Here is a 24511-nt window from a genome sequence, read left to right on the forward strand (position 1 = left end):
CGTAACGGTACATGTATTTGTGTCGAACCGTTCGGTACGCGACTTTCGGTTCGGCACAACCCTGTACCAAATTATTGGGCGTAGGATATTATTTTATTTTGTTTTATTTTAATTCCGTTTTTGCAAACCGAACCATTTAAAATATCTAGTTCCCCGACGGACATAATTGAGTGACGGACCGAGTCCAACCGTAAATCTACGCTTTCACTTTGTGCAGCGCATTCTCGCATTTTGACAACATGGCAAGTGAGCCTGACGAACCTGAAGACCCACCCGCAAACCTTAAGTCCTCCGTTTGGGAACACTTTGGTTTCAGGGTAAAATACGAAGATGGAAATAAACAGACAAAAGCAGTGTGCCGACACTGCAGAACAGCGGTTGGATATGTACTTGGAAACACGTCTAACATGCTAACACATCTAAAGCGACACCACCCGAGTTTGAACGTTAACCGGCACAACTAGAAAAAGCAATCTGGTGCAAACTACGATATCGTCGTCGTTTAAAAAGAAAGAGCGTTTCCCTGACCATGGCGCTAAAGAAATAACCAACGCCATTGGAGCTGAGTAAAATTGTTTAAGCTGCACTTCAGATATAAGCATGTTTTGTTTACTGCACTTTAACAAAGTGGGAAAGCTAAGTAAGTTCCTAGTAAAACTGAATCTGAGCAGGCTTTAAAGCTGACCAGCTGCACTATACTTTTTATTTTAACTGAGTAAAACTGTTTAAGCAGAAATTTATACTTCTATTTTCATTCAAACAATGTGAAAAAGCAGGATTTTATATATATTTGTTTCATTCAAAAATTGTGTAAAAAGAGTTAACTGCTGTGGTGCTATGTTTTAATAAGGTTACCAATAAGTAAAAGATATTTAATAGTTGTCTATTTTTTTTCACTACTGTACCGAAAAAAACTGAACCGTGACTTGTGTACCGAGGTACGTACCGAACCGTGATTTTTGTGTACCGTTACACCCCTAATTTGCAGTGTACCGATGTAGTGCTTTTATTTTGAAAGAGACTGTATGCAAACTGTACAGTTCCTGTGAAAACAGAAGTGTATTTTGAAAACAGACAATGCATGTAACAGGCTGAAGTTGACGCTTCCCAGAACGTCCACAACCAACACACCCAGGGTACCTTGGACGTCGTATGTTGACAAAGACAGTCCATGACCAAACATCAAAACAACCAAAATAAAGACAGAATTATCTCAAAAAGACACAAAACCACAAAAAAGATGCATGCTGTATCTCTACTGTACCAGCACAGTGATACTACTAAAACTAAATGAAGGAAAACTGTTTGTGCAAATCCACAACCACTAGAGGGACACAGGCAGGAAGCAGCCCAGTCCATCCCAGAAGAAAATGTTAGCGTTGTACGTTTTGTAAACATGGGATTGAGTTGCAGGAACTAGGTCTGTAAACTATGATGGATCTGTATGACTAGTAGTTTCAGTAATAAAAATGAATTACCTTCTTTTTTTTTTTCAAATATGTTTAACCATGTGACTGCTCGTGTTTCTGTCTGACTTCTTTTTGGTGATCTGATATTAAGATGGTGAGTACAGTGTTATTAATAGTGCTAGGAACGATCTGTTGCATTCAGTGATTGCATCTTGTATAAAACTCAGATTCTGACCTCTAATAAGTACGCAAATTAAAAAGAACAGCTGCTATCAAAAAGGACCAGCCTGTCATCTCCTTCCTCTTAAAGCTCTCACAGTAAATCCAACACACACAAAAGAAACAAAACAGCCGACAAACCTCGAAACGTTAACTTCAGTTTATTCACACATTTTGTTTTTTTTTTACGTTTGAAAATCTGCATATTCTGTACATTCAGTAGTTAATGGTGTGGAAGACTTACAGCCATTTGATAGCCACATAAGACATGTATGAAGTGTTTCCCTGACTGTGACGACCAAAGTCTGCTGAGGAACTGATAGGAGAAGGCAGTCGCTGGATGACAAACTCATTCACACGCGATACAAAACTACTGCTGCAAAATGGCATCGTATCAAATCCAGAATCAGGAAGATGGACAGCATGGCGCATAAAACCGAACTGAGATGTGGTGGAGGACATCCTAACATGATGATATAACCTTCAGTTTTTATTCTCACGTGTGACCACGGCATTATCAACACGAGTAGTGAGCTGAAAGAGACGGGGCTGCATCCAGACTTTAGCTATTTAAGATCATCTGAAGAATTACAGTCAAATCAATTTGATTTAAGACGTTAATAAAACTACCTCAGGACCAATAATTAAAAACCCAGGCCATATACAAACATTACAAAACTCATAATCATATTGGCTATTTAAACAAACACTCACTGGATTAGTTTCATTTCAGCAACTGCCTTTTTTAGAGGATACAGCCTTAAAGTGTGTCATTGGGAAGACTGAGAGTTACTGGGCTGCACCTGTGCACCTGAAGACACCCTACACTCATAAAGGGGAAAACAGCAATCGCACATAAAATCTTGGTTGTCAGATTGTACAATGAAGCTTTGCTGAATCTAGATGTAAAAAGGTAAGATGTGCAAGCAAAGATATGAAATCTACCGAAATCATTTTTTCAAAATGCAGCAAAAAAAAAAAAAAAACCTTCAGCCTTAGCGTTGATACTTAAAGAAAACAATTCAGTATAAAGTAGCACTGAACACAGATTAGACAGCGCTCGCTAATGTGGTAGTTATGTATGTTTATGGGCACTTACAATGCGTTGGACGCTGTTTTCTGTGTCATTTCGTGCTGTATTCTGATTGGTTGGTATGTCAGAATTTGGTCCCCTATTTGTTTGTCTCATGCAAGCATGCATGGTAGGCCTGAGCGGTGTCTAATTTTTCACATCTTTCTGAAATTTCACCAGGGTACATGACTGTATTTATGGGAGGGTGCTACCAATCCTACCCCCGCTGGTGGGTTCACTATGTTCAGCAAGCTCTCTTTCACGGGCCACACGTGCCGCATTTTTTGCGCCCTCAAATTTTTCAATTCAGACACCCAGCAGGCGTGCTCAAATGCCAGGGTGACACTGCCGTAGTGCACGTGTTTCTGAGTGTCTATTTGTCAGGGCGCAGCGGCTGTGCCCTGAGATAAACTGAGTTCAACTTCAACAGCATGCACCACGTTATGTGACAAGGAACAACCAATCACAGCCAACAGATATCTTTACCGTCTTCAGTAAATATCAGTCTGTGATGAACACGGAAAAGTTGATCATTTTAGTCCTCGGACAACAGGCCTACACACACACGTCTGGAAGATCAGCTCTGCGCGCAACAGCTAGACTGCAGCACTACAACACTGCAGCTTTTCCGTATTTATCAGACTGATATTTACAAAAGAAGCCAAAGATATCTGTCGGCTATGACCGGTTGGTTTTTGTCACATGACATGTGGAGCACATGCTGCATTCTAAAAGCTGAACAGTTTGTCTTAGGGTGCAGCCATTGGGCCTTGAAAAACAGGCTTGTGAGCATCAACATCTACACTGAAAATAAAGAATATGAGGGCGAAAAAAAAAATGCAGCCCCGAAGAGTGCCCAGCGCCTGACCTGACATTTTCCTGGTGGTTAAAGACGTGTCATATATACAGGCCCTCACACTGCTGTATGGTTGGTGCATCTAGTCATTAAGTGGAAGTGGAAGTAGAAGGGAAGCCGTTTCAAACATGGCGGTCGGGCTGCAAAGGGGTTGCTGCACATTGTTCACCACGTTGAACTTCTGGTGGTTGCCACTGGGCTTTGGCCGGTTAGACAGCGGGGGTCGCAGGAGCAGAAAGAAGAAACGACGGAGGAGCTGATAATATTTGTGTCTGAACACCCAGAGATATGGTGCTAGCAACTTAAAAGGACAACCACAAGCAAAGCTGGGCCTGGGATCACGTTTCCACCAAACTTCAGATGACTGCTAAATTGTCTAACTGTGTAGAAATCTTTGGTGATTTCAGTGATTTCTATTGTCTTGCTACAGGCTAGCTTTCACTTTTGCTGAACCACCTGCCTGACATCACAGCTGTTGCCTTGTTTGTTGTCGTGTTTAACTTTTAACTCGGCCCTCTAGTACCATCTATTGGCTGTATCAATGCCAACATAAATGACGCATGGCACTATCAGAGCAGTGATGTTTAGAATGTTTGAAACAGACGTATCTATTTTCGTACATAAAGGGAGTATAAATTAGTGTTAATGGGGTGTGTGGGAACACAGAGGACACACTGACAGTGTCCTTCATGTTCAGGGAAAAGATTTGGGGAAGCCTTTAAAACTTAAACTGGTCCTGTCAATCTGTTGCACTGGATTCAGATTTGAAAGGCAGATTTTGACGGATGCAGCCCCTGAAACTGGACACAGGTTGTCATCTTCGTTGACCTTCACATTCAAATCCCATGTTTGTATAGTAACCCATTCACTGCCTGTTAGTCTTGTTTAAAGTAACTTGCAGACAACCCTGCTAATTTAAATATAAAATGACACTGACATGTTAATGCAGATGTTAGAATGAACTCGTGAATACAACATTTTAGGAAAACCAACTTCAGGTGCCACATAATTTCACTACAAATTTTAAACACATGCAGAGACAAAGAGAAAAAATATTTCCTGTGGTGTTGGCGTTATTTAGACCCCAAATCCTACATTTTATTTTGAACTGTCAAAATTAAAAATTCACAGTATAATCTCCATGACAGAGTTACCTGCAAGAGATGATGAATTGTAAGAAAGCACCCAACATGTCTGCCGTAAAAATTAAATATTGATTCCAAATTATTTCTTGTACAACAGAGAACTCAGACACACATAAAAGTAAAAATACTTGAGTCACACCAAACAGATCACAATACTTTCCAAACTTTAAATACATTGAGAATACCAGAGATCATTGCTTAAATAAATTCTACAAAAATATCTGTTGTACATAACATATTTACATTGACTGTAGCTTCTAACGATTGTGTCAGTGTTATCCAAAACAGACCTTATTATTATCAACAGCTGCTTCAGAGAGTAAATGTGATGCTTTCAGAACATAATTCCATCACAGTGCATTTACTCCAAACTGAAATGTACTACATATAGTGTAGAAATTGATTGATTTATAGTCGATCACCAAAGATCACTCTGGTAGTATCAAATAATTACTTAAATCAAACTTAAATTCCAAAATCATTTCAAATGCATGACATATTCTTATTGGTGTCCTTATAAAATAAAAATTATCCGTGCAAGTTATTTTTGCACATCAAAAGAAGAACAAACGTGTGAGCAATGTTTGAGAAAATCTGATCCTGTATATGATTTTTTTTAAAGATATACTCCCTGATTTTGTTACAGCACCCAGCGGCAGCCCTAAAACTCAAAGTGTTCTCTCAGTGTAGTGTTGATGTTTTAAAATCAGGTCAATTCTTAAGTATCAGCAGTGAGCTAGGAAGACATTTTGTAGCCTGATAATCAAACTTGAATTTCGCTTCATTTCATTCCTCCCACTTCTAACGACCTATTCCCCCCAGCTGATTTTAGAATTTAAAGGGATAGTTTGGGTCTTTTGAAGTGGGGCTGTGTGAGGTACGTCTACACAGTCAGTCTGTCACATACAGTAGATGTCGAGGCCTTTACACGCTGAGTCCGTTTTTTTAATCCATCATCCTAAAAAAAAAAAAGATTACACACAGAAACCTCGCACACTGATTCTGATGTGTTTTATCTAACACCTTCCTTTCCTCCTTTGCTTCTCTCCACTGGAGTTACCTGTCTGACTGACATCACTCACTCCCTGTTTTTCATTTGGCACCACAGCTGCATGAGGGGGCAGAGCTGTCCTCCACACTCTGTGTGCAGTCCACATCCTCCACTCATCATAATCATCCACCTGAATATTTCTATCTGACCTGCTGAAAGTAGCTATCTAAGTTATGATGTGATTCTGTGCACCACGTTCCTTTGTCTTTTCACAGCTGTGACCCGCCGCCACGTTTTCTTCACTGAATTTTGGTCAAACTTCTCTAAAGGCTCTGACAGATGCAAAAAACACAGAAACCTCTTCTGAAAATTTTTTATGATGGACGAAAGTTTCGGGCTCAGTGTGCCTTTACTCTGCACGCCTCCAGTTCTGAGAGCTTGAAGTCGGACATGGAAGCTAGGAAATGTACTGCTGTGGAAGGGAGCAGCAGAAAAAAACATTTTCACTGCTTTACCTTTGTGTCAGACAGTGCTTTCCGATGAGGAAATGGAGCCATTATTGTTCTCATCAAACCCAGACTCCACTGAGAGAACCAGTGATTTAACTGAGCACAGGAGCTGCTGCTCTACCGCTGCATCACTTAGTTTGTTTGTGTTACTGTGTCACTTCAGTGTTTAAAAGGGTTTGTTCGGATCTACAAGTCACACAATAACACAAACTAACTAACTGATTGAGGCAGCTGTGGACCAGCAGCTCCTGTGATCAGCAAGAGAGCACAGATGGGAACTGAAACTGTTAAAGGCTTCCCCATCAGAACGGGCTGTCTGACAGAAAGGTAAAGCAGACAAAATACTGTCAATACAGCGTACACTTAAATTCATAGTGTCTTTTTTAGGAGGCTAAAATCCATTTTGCTGCTGTCCCCTGCCACAGCAGCACATTACTTAGCTTCTGTGTTGAACTCCAGCCTGCTTCTCCAAACTGGGGGCGTGCTTACTGACATCTACTGGATGTAATACACTGACTATGGATGAGAACCCCACTCAGAAAAAATCCAAACCATCCCTTGAACATTGGGGCTCAATTTAGGCCAGACGCATGATTAACTGTCTGAACAATCAACTATCTCAATGTTGGACGATAAGATGAATCTTTGGCAGGTCGGACATTTTTCTTTGGTTGCTCTTAATTGTAGTGAGCTTGTTTTCATGATATTAGAGTATTATTTTACATGTTGTGGTGACTGCAGTCTCTGCGGACCAACTGTCCACATCTCACACTGCACAAAGTGACACTGCTTCTCTCTTCCTACATAGCTAACTAGCTCTGATTGGTCAACTGTTTCTCTATTTGTTTCTCTAGTTGTCAGTGGCACAACACAAGTGCTATCTGATTTGTAATCATTGAACAATTTGGAGATGTGGATGGTGACTTAGAGGTTTGGAACCAGGTTATTTGGGTAACAACACTCACTAATTGGGTGCGAAAACAAAATCAGAGAGTATCTTTTGGAGTGGGTTTCTTTAAAGCCATCATTGACCAGGTAGCTCAACACTTTGCTGATTTTAAGTCAGAAAGGATCATCATTATCGCATCAATTTACTTTGTTTTAGTTGAGTTTAAAAAAAAAAAGGGGGGGTCTGGGACATGCATATTTGTTCAGTGAGAACATAAATGGTAACAATGCTATCTGTCAAATGAGGTTTTCTTTTTCCCACAACCGTTGCTCACATGAGATGGATTTATTTCCACTCTTCAGCTGCTGCTGTAACCGTTAAAAAAAAAAGGCTGAAATGGGGAAGAGGAGCGGAGGACTCTTGAACTGGACGACCAAACTGGACTAGCTATCCTTACGGGTGTACACAACAGAGCTGTGGACATTTCTTCCAGACGAGGAGCACAGTGATTGCATAGTCTTTATAAATGATAAGAGTTTTTTAGTCACCGTCTCCTCTTCTGTTGTTGCTGTTGTTGCCTTCACACGTTGTCAAACTTATGTTTTAAATAGTCTTTCATGACCTTTGCGATCGGTAGATCCTCCAACAATTTCAAGCTTTGAAGGCCAATGCAGTTACGGATTTTTATTCGACACAAGTCTTGTAGAGTCCGAGGTTGTCCTGAAAGAAGAACAGAGACAGTTAGAACACATTGGAATTACTCCTGAGCTAATCAGTATACCTGACTGAGACATCGAGGGGGAAATTTATCCTCTGATTTTAGCTTATTGCAGATAAGTGGGTACTGGGATTTATGATGGCTGGTTAATAACAAGAAGATAAGTGTGTAAATGTGTCAGTGTTGGGGTCATTTTACACCTTAATTATTACTTTTTAAAAAACGTAATTGCAGTGTGCAAAACACGCGGGTCAAAAATTACAACACAAAAGTGCCAAAAACTGCAGTTCCTCTAATGGCCACTTGAGGCTGGCTCCAGAGGCAGGTCAGTCATAGACACTCATATTTAAAAAGGCCAACTTTACAGCAGAAAGTGAAATGTTTATAGCTTGATATAAAACTATTTTTAATCTCTGTAGCTAATTACAACATTCATGACAGCGATACAGAGGTGAATTTTTACACAACTCACTGTTTACATTTTATTCAGACTTAAGGTTAAGGATACATCGGCCGGCCGATATATCGGGCCGATATTTGAGTTTTTTACTTGTATCGGCATCGGCTGATACGCGCGTGGGTTCCCTGGCATGATTTACAGACAGGCATCCACGGGCAGCTCTGTGTTGCCGGAAGACCCTGCAGCGCACATGCAGCGAATCCTACTGTGTACAGTAGTTGTTGTTTTATTTATGCTTCAGCTTAAATATTTGTTTATTTTATAAAGACATTACTGGAAGATTTAAGAGCACTGAACTCTTTTTTTTTATTTGACTGTATAATAATAATAATAATAATATTCTACCTGTTCTACCTCAACTTTCCATCTTATTTTAGTATTTTTTACTGTTCAATAAATGTTTCTTATTTTAAACTTGAGACCTGTAATATTTGTTATCATTGTGTCATATTTTTGATGTAAATTGAGGGAGTAAAAGCAGCATCAGCCCCAAATATCGGCTCAAGAAAATCGGCAGTCCATAATCGGTCATCAGCTAAGGGTGATGGAAAAAAATCGGTATCGGCATCGGCCCTAAAAAATCCATATCGGTCTATCCCTACTTAAGGTATGCATAATTAAGGGCAGGCCGCTTTATGCATCAGTCTGTCTGTGAGGTGTTGCTACAGTCTGTGAGTCAGATCCCCCCCTCGCTCCTCCACAGCTCCAACTTCTCGTTCAAATATGGTCACTTCTGACTCCAAAACAAAAAGACAGCGATGACCAATATACCGGACTCGAGGCTTCAAAACTGGAGTCCACAAACCAATTGGTGATGTCACGGTAACTATGTCCATTATTTTTTCAGTCTCTGACGAAGACACAAGAGCTTCCAACAAATGTAATTTAATATATGATTACTCGGTTGAGTGCAGTGATTTGAGACTTAAAAAACAATGACTTGATCTGATTTTCACCAGAGAAATTTAAAGCTATAGTGCGTAACTTCTGTCACCTCCCAGCGGATAATGCGTTATTACAACTAATAAGCCGGCGGCACTTCCATGTACACAGAGTAACACTCGCCACACATTGTGTACACAGAGTAACACTTGCCAGTCGCCACACACCGTACACAGAGTAACACTTGCATTTGTGGTAGGATCCACTTCTGAACCGTGTCTCGGCCGCTTCTCCGCCATGCTGCTTTCTCTTTCTACCTGCGCTCTACCTCTTGCTATGACACTCTCCGCTCTTCCTCCCCCTCCCTTCTTGTTGTGAGGAAGCATTTCCTGTGCACCAGCGCGGGAATGTCGCCGGTCGACACGCATACTAAAAATGATATATATTGAAAAATACTGCGAGATGTTAGAGGAGCTGATCGGCTTAATCAGCATTGTGTCATCTCCTCTAGTAGTGGCTTGGGTGAAACGGACATTTATGGACCTGTAGAAGTTACGCACTATAGCTTTAAGTGTCTCAAAAATTTAAAACTGAGACACGTTACGCCCTTAGCTAATGTCAGATTAGCTAACTGATGATATTAGAGAAAATATTAGGCGAGCAGAATACCCTTCTCGGTACATATCTTTATCACAACTCTTTAATATCAAAAACGGTTTTCTGTTGAAAATATGAACATCAGCAGACAAATCCTTATCACATTTTCAAACCCTTGAATATCAAAATTGCTATCAGTGGTACAACTCGCAGCTGCGTCTACACCGAAGTTACTGGAACAAATTCATGTTTCTAAAAGGTTTGTCTTCAAAGTTAAACACAGAGAGATGTGTGATCACCTCCCCTCTCTCAGTCCTAACTTCCTCAACAAATAATTATTCACATGATGGAAAAAATTTGGTCAATGGGTTTTTTTGCATGATGAAAACTAACAGCCCAGCATTTCAAACACAGATGGTTTAAAAAGATGAGTTTCAGTATATGGAAAATTAAAAGCATTAAAGCCCCATCATAAAAAAGTCTGACTTTGGCATGTTCTAGTGGTACTAACAAAAAAAAGACACTGTTACCGAGGGGTGTCTCAACATCTTAATGCTGTATATCCACCATCAAGCTCAAATGTTCCTCTCTCAGCCGTATGGTTTTCCCAAAGCCTTCCACAGGCATTAATCAGCATCCCAAATCACCCAGTATCCACTCTGTTATCAGCTGGATGCAAAGAGTTGGGAAAATCCCCCTGATTCCAGGAAGTGATGTGTGTGTGGGGGGGTGTTATCAGTCTGATGTGGGTACAGTGACTCCTCCGCTATGGACATTTCCCTCCCTCCACCACGACAAACACCAATACGCTGTGATAGGTGGATAAAACATAACATAACATCCTCAATAGCAGCACATCTGGGAAAATATACACTTTTATGATCTGATTAAAGTGATCCATCGATATAAACATCAAACTGTCTGAAAATATAGAGAATACTTTGATAAATGTGTTCAATGTTTATTACTGTTTATTGTTCTATGAATTCATGACCTATTTGGCCACAAAACCCAAAAACCACGATGGCTACAATGATGCCTTTTTCACTGCAGGAAGCTCGGAAAACATAACACAACATCTAAATATTGTCACATGACAGGTTTTGTTTGTGTTTCCATAAATGTGGGCAGAAGGTGACATTAAATTAAAGTTCCAGGTACTTTCAGGAGGTGGTAGCAGTGCTGTCGGTCCTGATGTGAAACACCAACACAGCTGAACAGCGCAGGAAAAAAATATTAAGATGAAATTTAACTTGTCACGATAAGTACTTTTGTTGGGTGATACATTTTCCCAGAAATAATTGTGATAAACGATGTTGTTGTCATTTTAAGACCCTATCAAGACACCTTTTCACCAAATTTAGGACAGGTTTTTTTTTTTTTTTAGACAAATCATGTTTTAACTTATTTAAGCATCGCAGGTAAGTGGTATATATGTGCAGAGATGAGTGTTATGTATGAATATGGTTATTAGAGTGAGTTAAGTTGATCTACATTTTGCCAAAAGGTACAGTTTTTAAAAGATTTGTAACGTTAGAAATGTGGACTTTTACAAAGAAAGGCTTGACTCCTTTTCACAAAATAAATTAAAAGATGTATAAATGAAATAAGTTAAAATTCTTGTAGCAGTTAAGACCTCACAAATTCAAATTTAAGACTATTTAATGACTTTTAAGGGCTCATTGTTTTAAAATTGAATTTAAGACATTTTAAGACTTGTTAAGGACCCAACACCCTGATAATAACACAAATACACCCTTTCAAGGAACAATGAACTTTCAAGAAGAATATTCAAACACTGGAATTGAAATATGAACAAATATTAAACCTATTTTTAAAGAAGTATCTAACACCTGTTAATGTGAGAAAGTATATATCAAACTGTAGTACCTCTAGAGGAGAAGCCCAAAATTACTCAGCTTGAGACTTAATACAAATTTTGGCCGACAAAACCAAAACTAAGTGATGCCTCTTGCGACTAATAGACAAGTTTAGCAAAGCTTTGGGGACACTGCAGTTACCTCCATAATCCAGGCTGTTTACTGGTGGATTTACGGAGTGGAGGATGAAGTTGTTGGAGGGTAAAAATACAAACGACTGACATTTTGGCTTGTTACCAGGGGTCAGCAAGCTAACGACTATCACGACTGTCTTTCACTCCAAAAGTGCAGCTGCAGGCTACCAGTAAACTCCACTGTGTTGTATTTGAAGTGTCCTTTTATTTTTCTGTGAACTGCAAAAGTTGGCTGGGGTAAAAGGGAAAAAAAAGGAAGAATCGCTGCGCCCAAGGGTTATGATGGTTTATGTTGTTTATTCAGGCATCACACTGGCTAAAACAGTGGTTCCCAACTGGTGGGTCACAGTCCAAAAGTGGGTCGCAGGTCCATTCTGAATGGACAGCATGTGGCTCAAGAAAGTGTCAAGTTTGTACAAAAAACACACTTTATTTTGAAGTACAGTGAATTTGCAGCACAGTGCTTTTATTTTGAAGGGCTATGTCTCCTCCTGTAGAGTGAGTGACTAACAGACAGCTACTTAGCAGAGACAGTAAACTAGCTTGATGGCCAAACGCAAGTTGTTGAATATATTAAACTGTGTGGACTTAAAATAATGACTAAAGAGAAATCTGGACCCCGTACATGGACCACTTGGGAACCACTGTGATAAAATATTGGTGATGTTCTCAAGTAAACACAACGGACAATACTGAGGTCAGCAAAATGATCAATGTCAAGTCCATAAACTGTACGGTAAGTAGATTTTGTCAGGCTTAGAGGAAGGGTGGGGAGAGACAGCATGAACGTAAAAAAAAAAAAACGTAAATGATTTCAGAGGCACTGGATAATTTACACAATATTATCATATGTGTATTATTAAGTTTTTCATTAGTTTTTGCAGATGAACCCCCTCCAGATAAGTGTTGTCAGGGTACCAATATTGGGACCCTCTGTACGATACCAATGAAAATATCATGGTTCTGAGTAGTATCACGATACCACAGTGAAAATGAGGCAGATGTGCCTTTTGTCATTTATAAAAAAATAAATCACTTATCTATAATACATCAATGATATTTCAATGGAATAAATTACTTATTGACTTATTCATACTTCAAAAACAGCATCAATGAGTGATGAACATAGGGGGGATCAAAATAAAATAAATAAATAAAATAAGAATCAACCAGCCACCCTCCTCCCCTGACAAGTAAAGAACAGTCCCTTCATAAGTAAAGAACAGTCCCTTCATAAGTAATGAACAGTCCCTAAAGCGCGGTGAGGTTTGTGGGCCGTGAACGGCTCCTTTCTCCTCTGACACGTCACATACCTGTGTTCGGCTGGCTCGGCTGTTCAGGTACTTTTGGGCAGTCATGACGCCAAGAAGAGGATATTATTGGAGCCGACTTGTCCGTCGCCAGTAAGCCGATGGCCGCCGTATTTGACAGGAATATATTACTGTCTGTGTCTGTGACCCCCGTTCAACCCACAATCGGTGGGATTCGCCTTTCGTTTCTGCTGCTGGTTGAAATCTGTAGGCTGCTCGCACAGCGTGCTGAATGATTTATTTTGCTAGCACAAAACTATTTTTAGTCGCAAATGCGAGTGCGGTGACGGACGGATCGCCACACTGCCAACATTTTACTCCGCCCGTCACGGCACACTGTTTGATTGCGTTATCAAAACACGCCACTATTATTCGGCCTTGCTTTTAACTTATTCCACCAAATACCGAATGTGTGTTTTCTTGCAATATTCGGCCGAATATATTTGGTTACTGAATATTCGGCGCATCCCTAATTATTAACATGATATTTCACATTTAAATATCACCATTATCGTCAATACCAGTATGTTAAAACACCCCCAGTTCCCCACAGCCAGAGAATAGGAATTATGCAGCTAATACAATCATTGTAGCCTCAGGCAGACAGGCTGCCAGAGTCATCACTGCACGCTCTACAGGAGGCAGCATTGTGCCTTTTTAATGATTCATGGAGTCTGCAGATCACAAAGCTGGAGTTTAATGGCAAAGATGACACAAATATCTATGTGACACTTTCTCTGGGTGGAGTATGTCTGAGATTTTGCTTGAAGTTGTAATCTCTGTATGAGCGCAGTTGTGCATGGTGCAGTCTTTGACATGTGCAGCGGTTAAAAGGAGCTGTGCGCCTGTCATACTGTGGGACAAGCCTTTCATGGCATATGAGTTAATCCAGGAGGCAGAGGTGTAATCAATAACCCAGCAGATATGTGATCTGGCTGAGGGTTTGGAGTCTCTGAAAGGGCTTGTCTGAATCAGTGCACAGCTCTTTGATATCTTTGATATAAAGTGCAGGGGGCAGCGGAGGAATGCAGCCATTGTTCCCTGTAAATCATAATGCTTCAGGTAATGTGCTCTCCTGTTCCTCCACCCTGGGATTGTTCTCTGACTGAACAGTAGTCATTAGAACCTTGTGCTGGCAAGCAGCCCTCTTTCACTCTTTACATTTCTCGACTTTTTCCTCCTCTCATCTTACAATAAAAGGCTCCATCACTTTTTGTCCTAAACTTGGGATACTTTTCGACACCCCATCCATACTCACAGATTTCTTTTCACTAGTGCGGTGCCGGTTTAAAACATGCCTGCCCTGAACGGTCAGATTGAGCTTCTCGAAAACCATTCATCCAAACAACTTCACACCACAACAATGCATGAGTGTACATGTCATCTGCTAACAGCTAGCTATCTGGGGACCAGGCAGTTTGTGGGACAAAAACATTAATACCAGCCATAGACTGAACATAAAGATTGACGCCATGACAGCTGCCCAAAAGTGAAGCCGAAACATCTCGACCGCCACCTGGTGGCTGGCTGCAGTACAGGTCATGTACTGGTCATGTGAACTCCGTCACATGAAAACCCGTAAGCGCCAGCTTGAAAGACTTTACAAGAAAACCAGCCTCACAGGCCATCTCCATGCCTATACAGACCACCTTTCAAACTACAAAGACGCCCTCACTGCCACCTGGTCCAACTACTACTCACAACTCATTCACTCTGGCTCCAATAACCCCAAGACTCTCTTTTCCACCGTCAATGAACTCCTCAAACCCTGTGACAACACCCTCTCTGGCATGACAACTGACAAATGCAACTCCTTCCTGGCATTTTTTCAATCAAAGATCGAAACCATCTACACCGCTGTCACACTTCACCCCTGTCTCCCCCCTGGATCTCCTCCCCATCATCTCCAAGATGAAAAGCTCCACTTCCGTCCTGGACCCCATACCATCCTCCATTATCAAAGCCTGCCTCCCAACTATCTCCCCACTCATCATTACAATCATTAACTCCTCCCTCACCTCTGGCTCTATCCCTAAATCCCTGAAACTGGCCGCTGTCACCCCCCATCCTCAAAAAACCCGGCCTGGACCCTGACGTCATCTCAAATTTCCGCCCCATCTCGAAACTTCCCTTTCTGTCAAAAATTCTGGAACGTGTTGTCACCTCCCAAATCAAAACCCACCTCCGCTCTCATGAACTATATGAACCATTTCAATCCGGATTCTGCCCTCAACACAGTACCGAAATCTCCCTCCTCAAAATCACTAACGACCTCCTCCTCTCTGCCGACTCTGGCCACCTCAACATACTCATCCTCCTCGACCTCACTGCTGCCTTTGACACCATCAACCACACCACTCTGCTGTCCCGCCTACAAACTTCCCTCAACATCACTGGCTCTGCTCTCTCCTGGCTCAAATCATACCTCACCGACAGACATCAGTTCATCCATGTCAACAACTGCACCTCTGCCACCGTCCCCCTGCTTCAAGGTGTCCCTCAGGGCTCGGTGCTTGGTCCTCTCCTTTTCATCATCTACCTACTCCCCCTTGGTTCCATCATCCGTCGTCATGGTCTCCATTTCCACTGCTACGCTGATGACATCCAAATCTACATATCCACAAAATCCATCACCCCGGCCACCCGCTCTACCCTCACCAACTGTCTGACTGAACTCCAATCATGGCTGCAGGCCAACTTCCTCAAACTCAACTGTGACAAATCTGAAATAATACTCATCGGCCCAAAATCCTTCTCTACAGCAACACAAAACTTCACCCTCAGCATTGACAACACCACCCTCTCTCCCTCCCCATTCATCCGCAACCTTGGTATCATCTTTGACAATAACCTCTCATTTGAACATCACATCAGCCGCCTCGCCCAAACTGCCTTCTTTCACCTTAGAAATATTGCTCGTCTCCGTCCATTACTCTCGTTCTCTGCCACTGAAACTCTCATCCATGCTTTCATCACCTCAAGACTGGACTACTGCAACAGCATCCTCTACGGCTCATCATCCAAAGTCCTCAACAAACTTCAGTACATCCAAAACTCTGCTGCCCGCCTCCTCACCCACACCAGCTCCCGTGAACATATAACCCCTGTCCTGCAAAACCTACACTGGATCCCTGTCCCGTACAGAATCAGTTTCAAGATCCTCCTCCTCACCCACAAAGTCCTCCACAGCCAGGCCCCCTCCTACCTCACGGACATGCTCCACCACCACACTCGATCATCCGACAAAAACCTCCTCTCTCCTCCACACAGGACCAAGCTCCGAACCTGGGGTGACAGAGCCTTCTCCATAGCCGCCCCCTCCCTCTGGAACACCCTCCCTATACACATCCGTGACTGTCCAAATCCATCCACCTTCAAATCACTCTTCAAAACCCACCTTTTCAAATCCGTTTTTAACCTTTAACATTAGCTTTTCATTCTCGGTTCCTCATGTGCCCTCCTTTTCTTTGTTTTTGCACTATGCTTTTGCACCTTGTTGTTTTATATTGTCCTTGTCTTCTGTTTATCTCTTTGCACTTACATGTATGTACTTCTTTTCTTTGGTTTTAAATGTAAAGCGTCTTTGAGAGCTGTAAAAGCGCTGTATAAATAAAATGTATTATCATTATTATTATTATTATAAACCAAAAATCAAAGTACACATTAAATACTTTTTTCCAAGACGGTTTCTGTCATTTAAAGTAGTTTTTATCAGCAACTAGTTAAGAATGATAACTAGTTGCTGAATTGATTTAACCTGGTGGGAACAGTGATGATATGTCAGGTTGTACGACATGCTTGTGTGATGAGTGATGTGACTGTGTGAGACTCACTTGTGACCTCCTGTAGGAAGTCCAGGCAGGGCCGGCTGATTCCAGACATGCTAACAGACACAGCTACCGGCGTCTGGCCCTCGTAGTTCCTGGTGTTGGTATCAGCTCCGTACGCATAGAGCATCTGGGCGCACAACACATCATCCCTGAGGGCAGACAGGTGCAGGGGCGTCTGACCGTCCTCAAGACGTCCAAGATTAGTGTCCGCCCCCCTCTGCAGGAACATGCGGCAGTACGAGTGATTGCCTTTTATGACGGCATACCGCAACAGGAAGCCATTTTGAATGTCAATGTTGGCACTGTGGTCCAGGAGGATCCGTACGCAGCTGGAACGCTCCCGAATGATGGCCAGCTGTAGTGGTGTGGTCCCTTTGTCACTCAGCGGGTCCACCTCGGCCCTGAATTCGAGGAGGAGACGTACAAACGAGTCTCGGCCGTAGTGGGCGGCCACGTGCAGTGGCGTCCAGCCATCGTTGCTTTTTGCATTTATAATGTCACTGCGATACTCCGATTCCAGCATCAGCCGGGCGATGCGGGCTCTGCCATGCATAGCAGCGTAGTGAAGAGCTGTGAAGCCACCAATAAAGTCCTTCACTGTGGGATCGGCTGGACAGAGGAGAGTGGAAAGAGTGGAAAGGAGAGGAAAGTTAATACAGCAGGAGATGTGCTTTGTGCTGTGGGTGACATGAATGGTGATCAGCGGGGACTCTACGGTCCATCTAAACTTTAATCTGTCACAAAAAACATCTTCACACGTTCACCTGAATTGTTTTAATGTACAGTCCTCTCTAGCTACTACACTAAAGGTCAGCTTTTACACTTGACAAATGCAGTGCACTGGAGTTTAGACACAACTAGACATTATGACCAGGCAACTGGTTCCCTGAGTGTGAAACCTTTAAACCTGCTTTAACTGTTTAGATCAATTTTAAATGGATTACATGACTTTCGAGCAAGAGACAGATCAGTGTTTATACAGTGGTACCAACAGTCATTTCCAGGACATTTCATATCATTTTGTGGAGGAGAAACAGTTCATCACTGGCAGCTGGACAGTATTCCAGAGAAGTGACGTCTTTATAACCACAACAACTTTATTATGTGGTAATGTGTCAGGCTTGATATTACAGTTTTTGCCTCTAACTAGCCAAAACTAAACTGACTCAGCTTTAAGGTTTACTTTAAAGGAATACATCACCCCAAAAACGACATTATGTATATTAAGGACTCACTGTGTGTGTTGTGTTATATTCCTGAGAAAACTGTTTTTTTCTCCAGTGCTTCCAAGTTCAACGGTGAATCCAAAAAAGGCATTAGCATTGTTCATGAGTTAACCCTTTGAAACCTGAGCAAATTGGCTTTATTTCTTTAAAAAACATCAGAAGAAGGTAATGAGCAACAAAAGAAGAAATGACCTGAAAAATAATCAAGAGATTAATAAAAAGAGAAAATTAAAAACAAGAAATCAGGGAAAAAAAACAAAGAAAAATTAATAATTTAATAATAATAATAATTTAAAAATGTAATAACATTAATTATAAATATAGTTTTCCATAGCTCTTTCTTTTTTCCCCAAGTTTTTTTTTTTTGTAAAACAACTTTCTACATCTTTTTTTTTTTAGCAGTTTGTGGGACATTTCTTTTTCTCACCAAGTTTCTGAAAGAAATCGCACCAAGTTGCTCAGGGTTCAAAGGTTTAAAGTAAATGGAGACTTCATTTAACAACAGCAAAACTACATCAAAACACCTGTTTATAAACTCTCACACAACTCATACAGTATAATCTATATCTCATATATCCAATCGTATGCTCGGTTGTTCCCGAACACATGCATTTTCACACTGTGACTAACTGATAAACAAATGGTCATTTTGCAGGTGAAGTATTTTCTGAAGGTTTTAAGATTTCTCTGAGCTCACAAAGTGAGATGAAATAGAGGGAATCCATTCACTAATATAAAAAGGGACCCACAGTTTACTTTAAGGTGTGTGCACAAATATGGATATTCATAGCTAAAGGAAACTTCTTCTGAAAGCTCTGATATATTGCTATTAAGGCCTTTGCACACTGAGTCTGTTGGTTAAGGAAATAAACCCCAAATGTAAAGGCCATAGTTGTATTTTAATGTTTTGTGCAACTTTTTTACACGAACATATACAGATTTATAAAACAGATTATTCTCCATCACATTTTCTGTAGATGTAAGGCATGTATGTAAACGTAATGGGCCCCTCCCTGTACCAGATAAATGACCTAATACATGTGACATCATGTTTTATACTCTTAAACTTCAGTGGCTTTCAACTAACACAGAGGTGAGTGAAAGGTCCTCTCTTCCAGTAAAATAACGACCTCTAGTGTTCAGATCTATCATAGCACGTTGTTAACCACCAAATGAAGCCAACTAGAACAGCAGGACAAAAAGAAAAAGACAAAGCGTCTGACCTCCATGCTCTAGAAACACTCGAACACATCTCTCTTTTCCTTTGGCAGCAGAGAAGTGGAGAAGTGTCCAGCCGTTCGCGTCGCGGATCTTAGGTGAGTATCCCTGCTCCAGCATTCTCCTGACAGTGCAGACATCGCCCGCTGCCACTGCAGCCTGGATCTGCAGCTCCTCATGAAGCTCAGGGTTCCTTCTGCAGTGATGGTTCAGCATCCTGTCACATTTCGGAATGGGAATGTTCATCTGTACCTAACCTCTGTTCGGAAAAACCCATGAACACATTCTGTATGTCTTTGGGGAACTGGGTGGGTACATTTCTGATTCAGCTGCAGATCATTGATCGACCTGACTGCTACGCTACGAAAATGTTCTACCATCCAAAATTATGAATGTGTTTCACGTGTATGTCAGTTTTATTTCAACTGGAATTTAACATGGTCTAATGCACACCTTGTAGATTTTTGATTAGTCTGCTGATTATTTTCACAATTTATCTGTTGATTTGAAAAATTCTCAGCCCAATTTCCCAGAGCCCAAAGTGATGTCTTCAAATTGCTTCTTTTGTCCCACCAACAGTCCGAAACCCAAACACTCATCATTTACTTTTGTAAATGACAAAATAAAGCAGCAAATTCTCACATTTAAAAAGCAAATTTTAGCTTTAAAAATGACTGAAACATTTAATCAGCTGTCAAAATAGTTGGTGTTTAATTTTCTTTCAACTAACTAATCAACTAATTATTCAAGCCGTATCACAGACATAATATTAGATGGCATCTTTACACACTTATATACTCTACTCTGTTTTGTCCACCTTAAACAACTGATGCAGATCTCTTTTACCACAACCTGGACCTACAATGTGAGTATTTCACTGAATATGCAAATGAAAATTAGAGTGTGTGAAGGTGGCAAATTATTTATTTACGTTGGTAATAATAGAAAAAACATAAAATGACACACCGTAAATTAGACGATGAAAAAACAAAACGAGTTAATGGTTCCCACACATTTTTACCAACCAATTTTCAAAACTTTTACATTACATTTTACACCATTCCCGTGACTTTAAGTAGTTGAAAAAATACCCTGCCTCGACACCTCTTTGACAACAAACAATTTTTAGTAGGGAGCATTTCCAAATATGGACAGGTACGTACACTTTATTTTCCCACAACTAAATTTGACCTCTATTCCACTCCGCACCAAAATGTTAGTGGGTTTTGGTGGATAAGCAAACTGCTCACGCTTGCTAACTTTACTTGCACGTCACACATTCCTGCCGCCAACTAGCTGTACACAGCAGTGTGTGTATCTTGAGATACCAGTGATGTTTCAACAATCACACAATGCAGCAATAGATTTTAAATTAGTAATGAAGGAATGTATTTTGCACAATGTTGGACATGATTTAAAACAATAGCTGAAACACTGTCTATTCAAAACATTCTGTAAATTCCAAATCATTTCCAGGCCTGGAAAATAGTTTTAATTTCCTAACTTTTCCAGTAATTTCATGACAGTGAGAACTCTGTATTTATTACAAAAGGGATTTGTTTGCTCTGTTGCTTTGCAATCAATAAGCTCGGCTGTGATTTAGAAAACATTCAGCACAAGCAGATTTCAGTTTTCTGATTTTCTGGTGTACAGTATTAACAACTGCTGAAAGATTTGGAGATATGGAACAATATGCACTTTGTGTTATAATTCTGTCTGGTTACACCTCAACTATCACAAAAAATGTGTCAGCCTCTAATTGTAAAAACATGAACCATATCATAGAGCATTTGCTCTCAGCTTTAGCAGAAATTGGACTTACGCTACATTAGATTTGTTCCCTGTGTGACTTTAAGTGGCACCTGCCGACATTACTGACAAACTGACTTCATGTCTGCAGATATTAGTCTCGTGCTGCTGAGATAGTTCAAACAGGGTGGTTAGGCATTGACCTCTTCAGTTTGTAACTCTTTCCTCAGTCAGAATTGAAATGAGGCAAATGGGACACCTTCACGTAGAAGCTGTCTGGGCTACATTTTAGAGTACACCCAGGCCCAGAATCATAGATGCATATTAAATCATGGGTTCTGAGGACACAGCTAAGGACCACATGATGTTGTTCCAGACCACACAGGTTTAACTCCGACTTTAAGCTACTGACCGAGCAACAGACCTGAGAAGCTCAACTACTTGTTTCGCTGGGTGAAATTACTGTTTTTTATTGAAGTATTTGAACTTCTTTAATTGACCACTCTTAAATAAGAGGACTGTGTACCTTTTGACAAGCTGAAGAGACGGGCTTCTCTTCGTCATATCGGAGCTGCACCTGTAAATATACAGCTGCACTGTCAGAAGGCTGAGAGAGGACGACACTCTGTCTTCAGCTGGTGTTCCTGCAACAGACACGTGCAAAACATAGTCGTTTTTAGAAAGTCAGGAAAAAAGTGTAGGAAGCTGGAAACACTGAAATAAATCACTTATTCTTGAGAAGTGGGACAAAGTCTTACTTTTAGGGGGTTCTGATTTTTACTCTTCAATTCAAGGTTGATGGAATATATTTTAAAAGAATGAAGTCATGGCTATTAACATTGTAAAGGGCTAACCTCCCAGTGATTTTTTTTCTTGAATAGCATTGATAGTGGATGTCAGAGGTTAAGACCTGACTGATCTAGCATCTTTCCAAATTGACAAAAAAAGTTCTATATTTATTAAATTCACTGCAGTTGTAGTGAGGAGCCATTTTATTTTTCAAGGTTCTCTCAATGCTCATCAAAACACACATTTTTAAACCATAATTCTTATTCATTTTTGATTTTGAAGAGCTACAGAATTGACATGTTGTAGTTAAGACACACCTGATTTAGCACACCGATAGCAATATTATTTTCCAAATTTATCAAAAAAATGTAAAGCTTATCACTACTTGAGCGGCATTCCTGCTTTTCTGGAAACCAGACAGTGAGACCGGAGTTCTTAGATTTAAGCTAACCATTTTTTACTGCTTAAACATAGTTTATCAGTAAAAGAAATCTGGAGGTGACAAAAAACTGAGACACATCTAATACTTGCAAAAGGCGTCTGAAAGCAGCACAAGGAAAGTGATGTTGTTCCAGGGTTCAAAGGTTGAAAGGGCCAACATTTTCACAAAAAACATATCTTAAAACAAAGATGAATATAGCAGTACACCTTTACATCGATGTTATCAGTACCTACTGTTAGTTTTACATTTTTAAAGCTTTTAACACATTTTTAATTGTTTGAAGTTGTGAATTAAGTCACTACACTGGCTACCTGTATCTTTCAGAACTGATTTTAAAGTTCTTTTACTTGTTTATAAAGCTTTAAATAACCTTCACCTCCACAGATCAGAGATTTTCTATCATTTTAAGTTCCAGTCGACCCATAAATGTCCATTTATGTGTCCCATAAAAGTCCTGGGGAAAGCACTTTCTGTTTTTATGCTTCTTAACTGTGGACGTCACTGCCTCTGGATATTAGAAAGGACTCTGTGTATCTTTTTAATCTGGTTTGTTAATGTGAAGTAACATTGCAGTACTCATTTTTAAGTTTTAACCATTGGTTTTTACCTGATTTTATCCCTCTAGTTTATTTTATTTATTTATTTTCTATTTTTTTTTCTATGGACTTTTAATTGTCTTTGTTGGTAAGTTTGTTCTCATTTGTTTGGTTTGCTTTTTTAATATTTTGTTGACTTATTGTTGTAATTTTGTAGTCTTGCTAAACTTTATTTTTTTGTGTTATCCTTTAAATTGTGTCTGTGTCATTCCAGTTTTGCCACATGAAGCACTTTAGGCTGCATGTTTGTATGAAAGGTGCTATGTAAATAAAGTTGAGTTGAATTCTTATTTAGGAAAGTGTGTTTTCAGGCGAGTTAATTAGTTTAAAAAACTAAAGCAGATCAAAATATTAAAAAAAAAAAAAAAATCACATTTTTCATACATAAAAATCATTGAGAAATAACATTTCACCACAGAAACGAAACGATGTTGATAGGTTTTGATGTTTTTTAGTGGGACATGATTTGTCCCAATTCTCAAAAATGGGTGACATGACCGTTTAATAATCTTTATTGATAAACCCAATCAAATATTATGGATTTGTTATGGATAAACTACCACCGCTAGCAACAACAATAGCAACGCTGAATGACAGGAGTGTCAAATGAAATTCATGTCTCAAATGCACAACTAGCTAACAAAAATAGCTTAGGTTTAAAATGAGCTAACGCCTTATAATTAAAACAAATGACTAAACATGGTACCAAGGCGTGAGACTGTGCAGCACCTCCGGGTGAACACATACTTGTTAGTTAGCTTCACCGTTTGATGAAAAACAATGGACAATAGAAAGGCTTTACCTGCTAACATGACCAACAATACAAACCACGTACAAGTAAACAATGACGGTAACTAATGAAAACCGATGAAACCAATCAGGCAGATGAAAACAGTTCGTTTCACACATTGCAGAAAATATAATACCTGCGACATACTTCGACAAACACCTGATTTAAGGCTGTATTTATGTTAGCTAACGAAGGCTAGCCAGCAAGCTAACAAACTCACTAGCGCTAGCTCGCTAGCTTCTGTTGACTTTTCTACCGTTACTTGTAACGGTGGTTACAGATAAACCCCCGGCACACTGTGTGCACCGATATTAAAGTTAATTCTACATATGTAGTGACAAACACAACAGCTTTGATACTAAAAACACTTCACATACTTGACAGACGCGGAGCCGAGGGATAACTTAGCCAATCAGCTTCCAGTCAGGAGGAATTGGAGTTATCAAAGATGCATATTTATGTCGCTTTCAGCTCAAATCCATCACGTATCTGCAAAACTGTGCGTTAAAACTTCACTAAACGTCAGTCTCAGCAATGCTGAGCATCATTTCGCTGTTGTACAATCCGTTTTAACAACAAAGTCTCTCTGTGAGCACATCAGTTTGGCCCCGGCAGCAAAAACATTGTGATTTCCGCTTCCGATCTTTCAGAATAAAAGCATCATTCTCTCAACTCCAAACCAACTGCAAACAGTATAATTCAAAAAACAGGAAAACTAATCTCTTATGCAATATTAGCAAGAAACCTGCCAAAAAAATCAACTTTAACTTTATTTTGTCCCTAGAGGGCAATCAGTTGCA

At 40.3% G+C, this 24511-nt stretch overlaps 1 protein-coding gene across 2 annotated transcripts; it reads right to left on the reverse strand.

Annotated features, from left to right (window-relative positions):
- Positions 1-1773: 1773 nt before the first annotated feature.
- Positions 1774-24318, reverse strand: asb7 (ankyrin repeat and SOCS box containing 7). 2 transcript variants are annotated; one of them, XM_033626754.2, is made up of 5 exons: positions 24089-24318; positions 21621-21738; positions 19351-19562; positions 16905-17510; positions 1774-7810 (listed from the first exon to the last, which is right to left on the reverse strand). In XM_033626754.2, the coding sequence occupies exons 2-5, from the start codon at positions 21656-21658 to the stop codon at positions 7671-7673; spliced, it is 996 nt and encodes a 331-aa protein (XP_033482645.1). In that variant the 5' UTR covers positions 21659-21738; positions 24089-24318; the 3' UTR covers positions 1774-7670. The 2 variants fall into 2 exon arrangements, with proteins under 2 accessions (XP_033482645.1, XP_033482654.1); XM_033626763.2 differs by lacking the exon at positions 24089-24318 and having other exon boundaries at positions 19351-19604.
- Between the last annotated feature and the right edge of the window lie 193 nt (positions 24319-24511).

Source organism: Epinephelus lanceolatus, chromosome 2 (assembly GCF_041903045.1).
Source record: "Epinephelus lanceolatus isolate andai-2023 chromosome 2, ASM4190304v1, whole genome shotgun sequence".
Lineage (NCBI taxonomy): Eukaryota > Metazoa > Chordata > Actinopteri > Perciformes > Serranidae > Epinephelus > Epinephelus lanceolatus.

What these genes read in the sequence shown, in the direction of transcription:
- asb7 (XM_033626754.2), bottom strand. Translation starts at nt 21,658, where the DNA reads ATGACGAAGAGAAGCCCGTCTCTTCAGCTTGTCAAAAG. An exon ending in TCTCTTCAGCTTGTCAAAAG is followed by an intron (nt 19,563 to 21,620) that starts GTACACAGTCCT and finishes GAAATGTGACAG; the next exon opens with GATGCTGAACCATCACTGCA. An exon ending in CTTCCTACAGGAGGTCACAA is followed by an intron (nt 7,811 to 16,904) that starts GTGAGTCTCACA and finishes TTCTTCTTTCAG; the next exon opens with GACAACCTCGGACTCTACAA.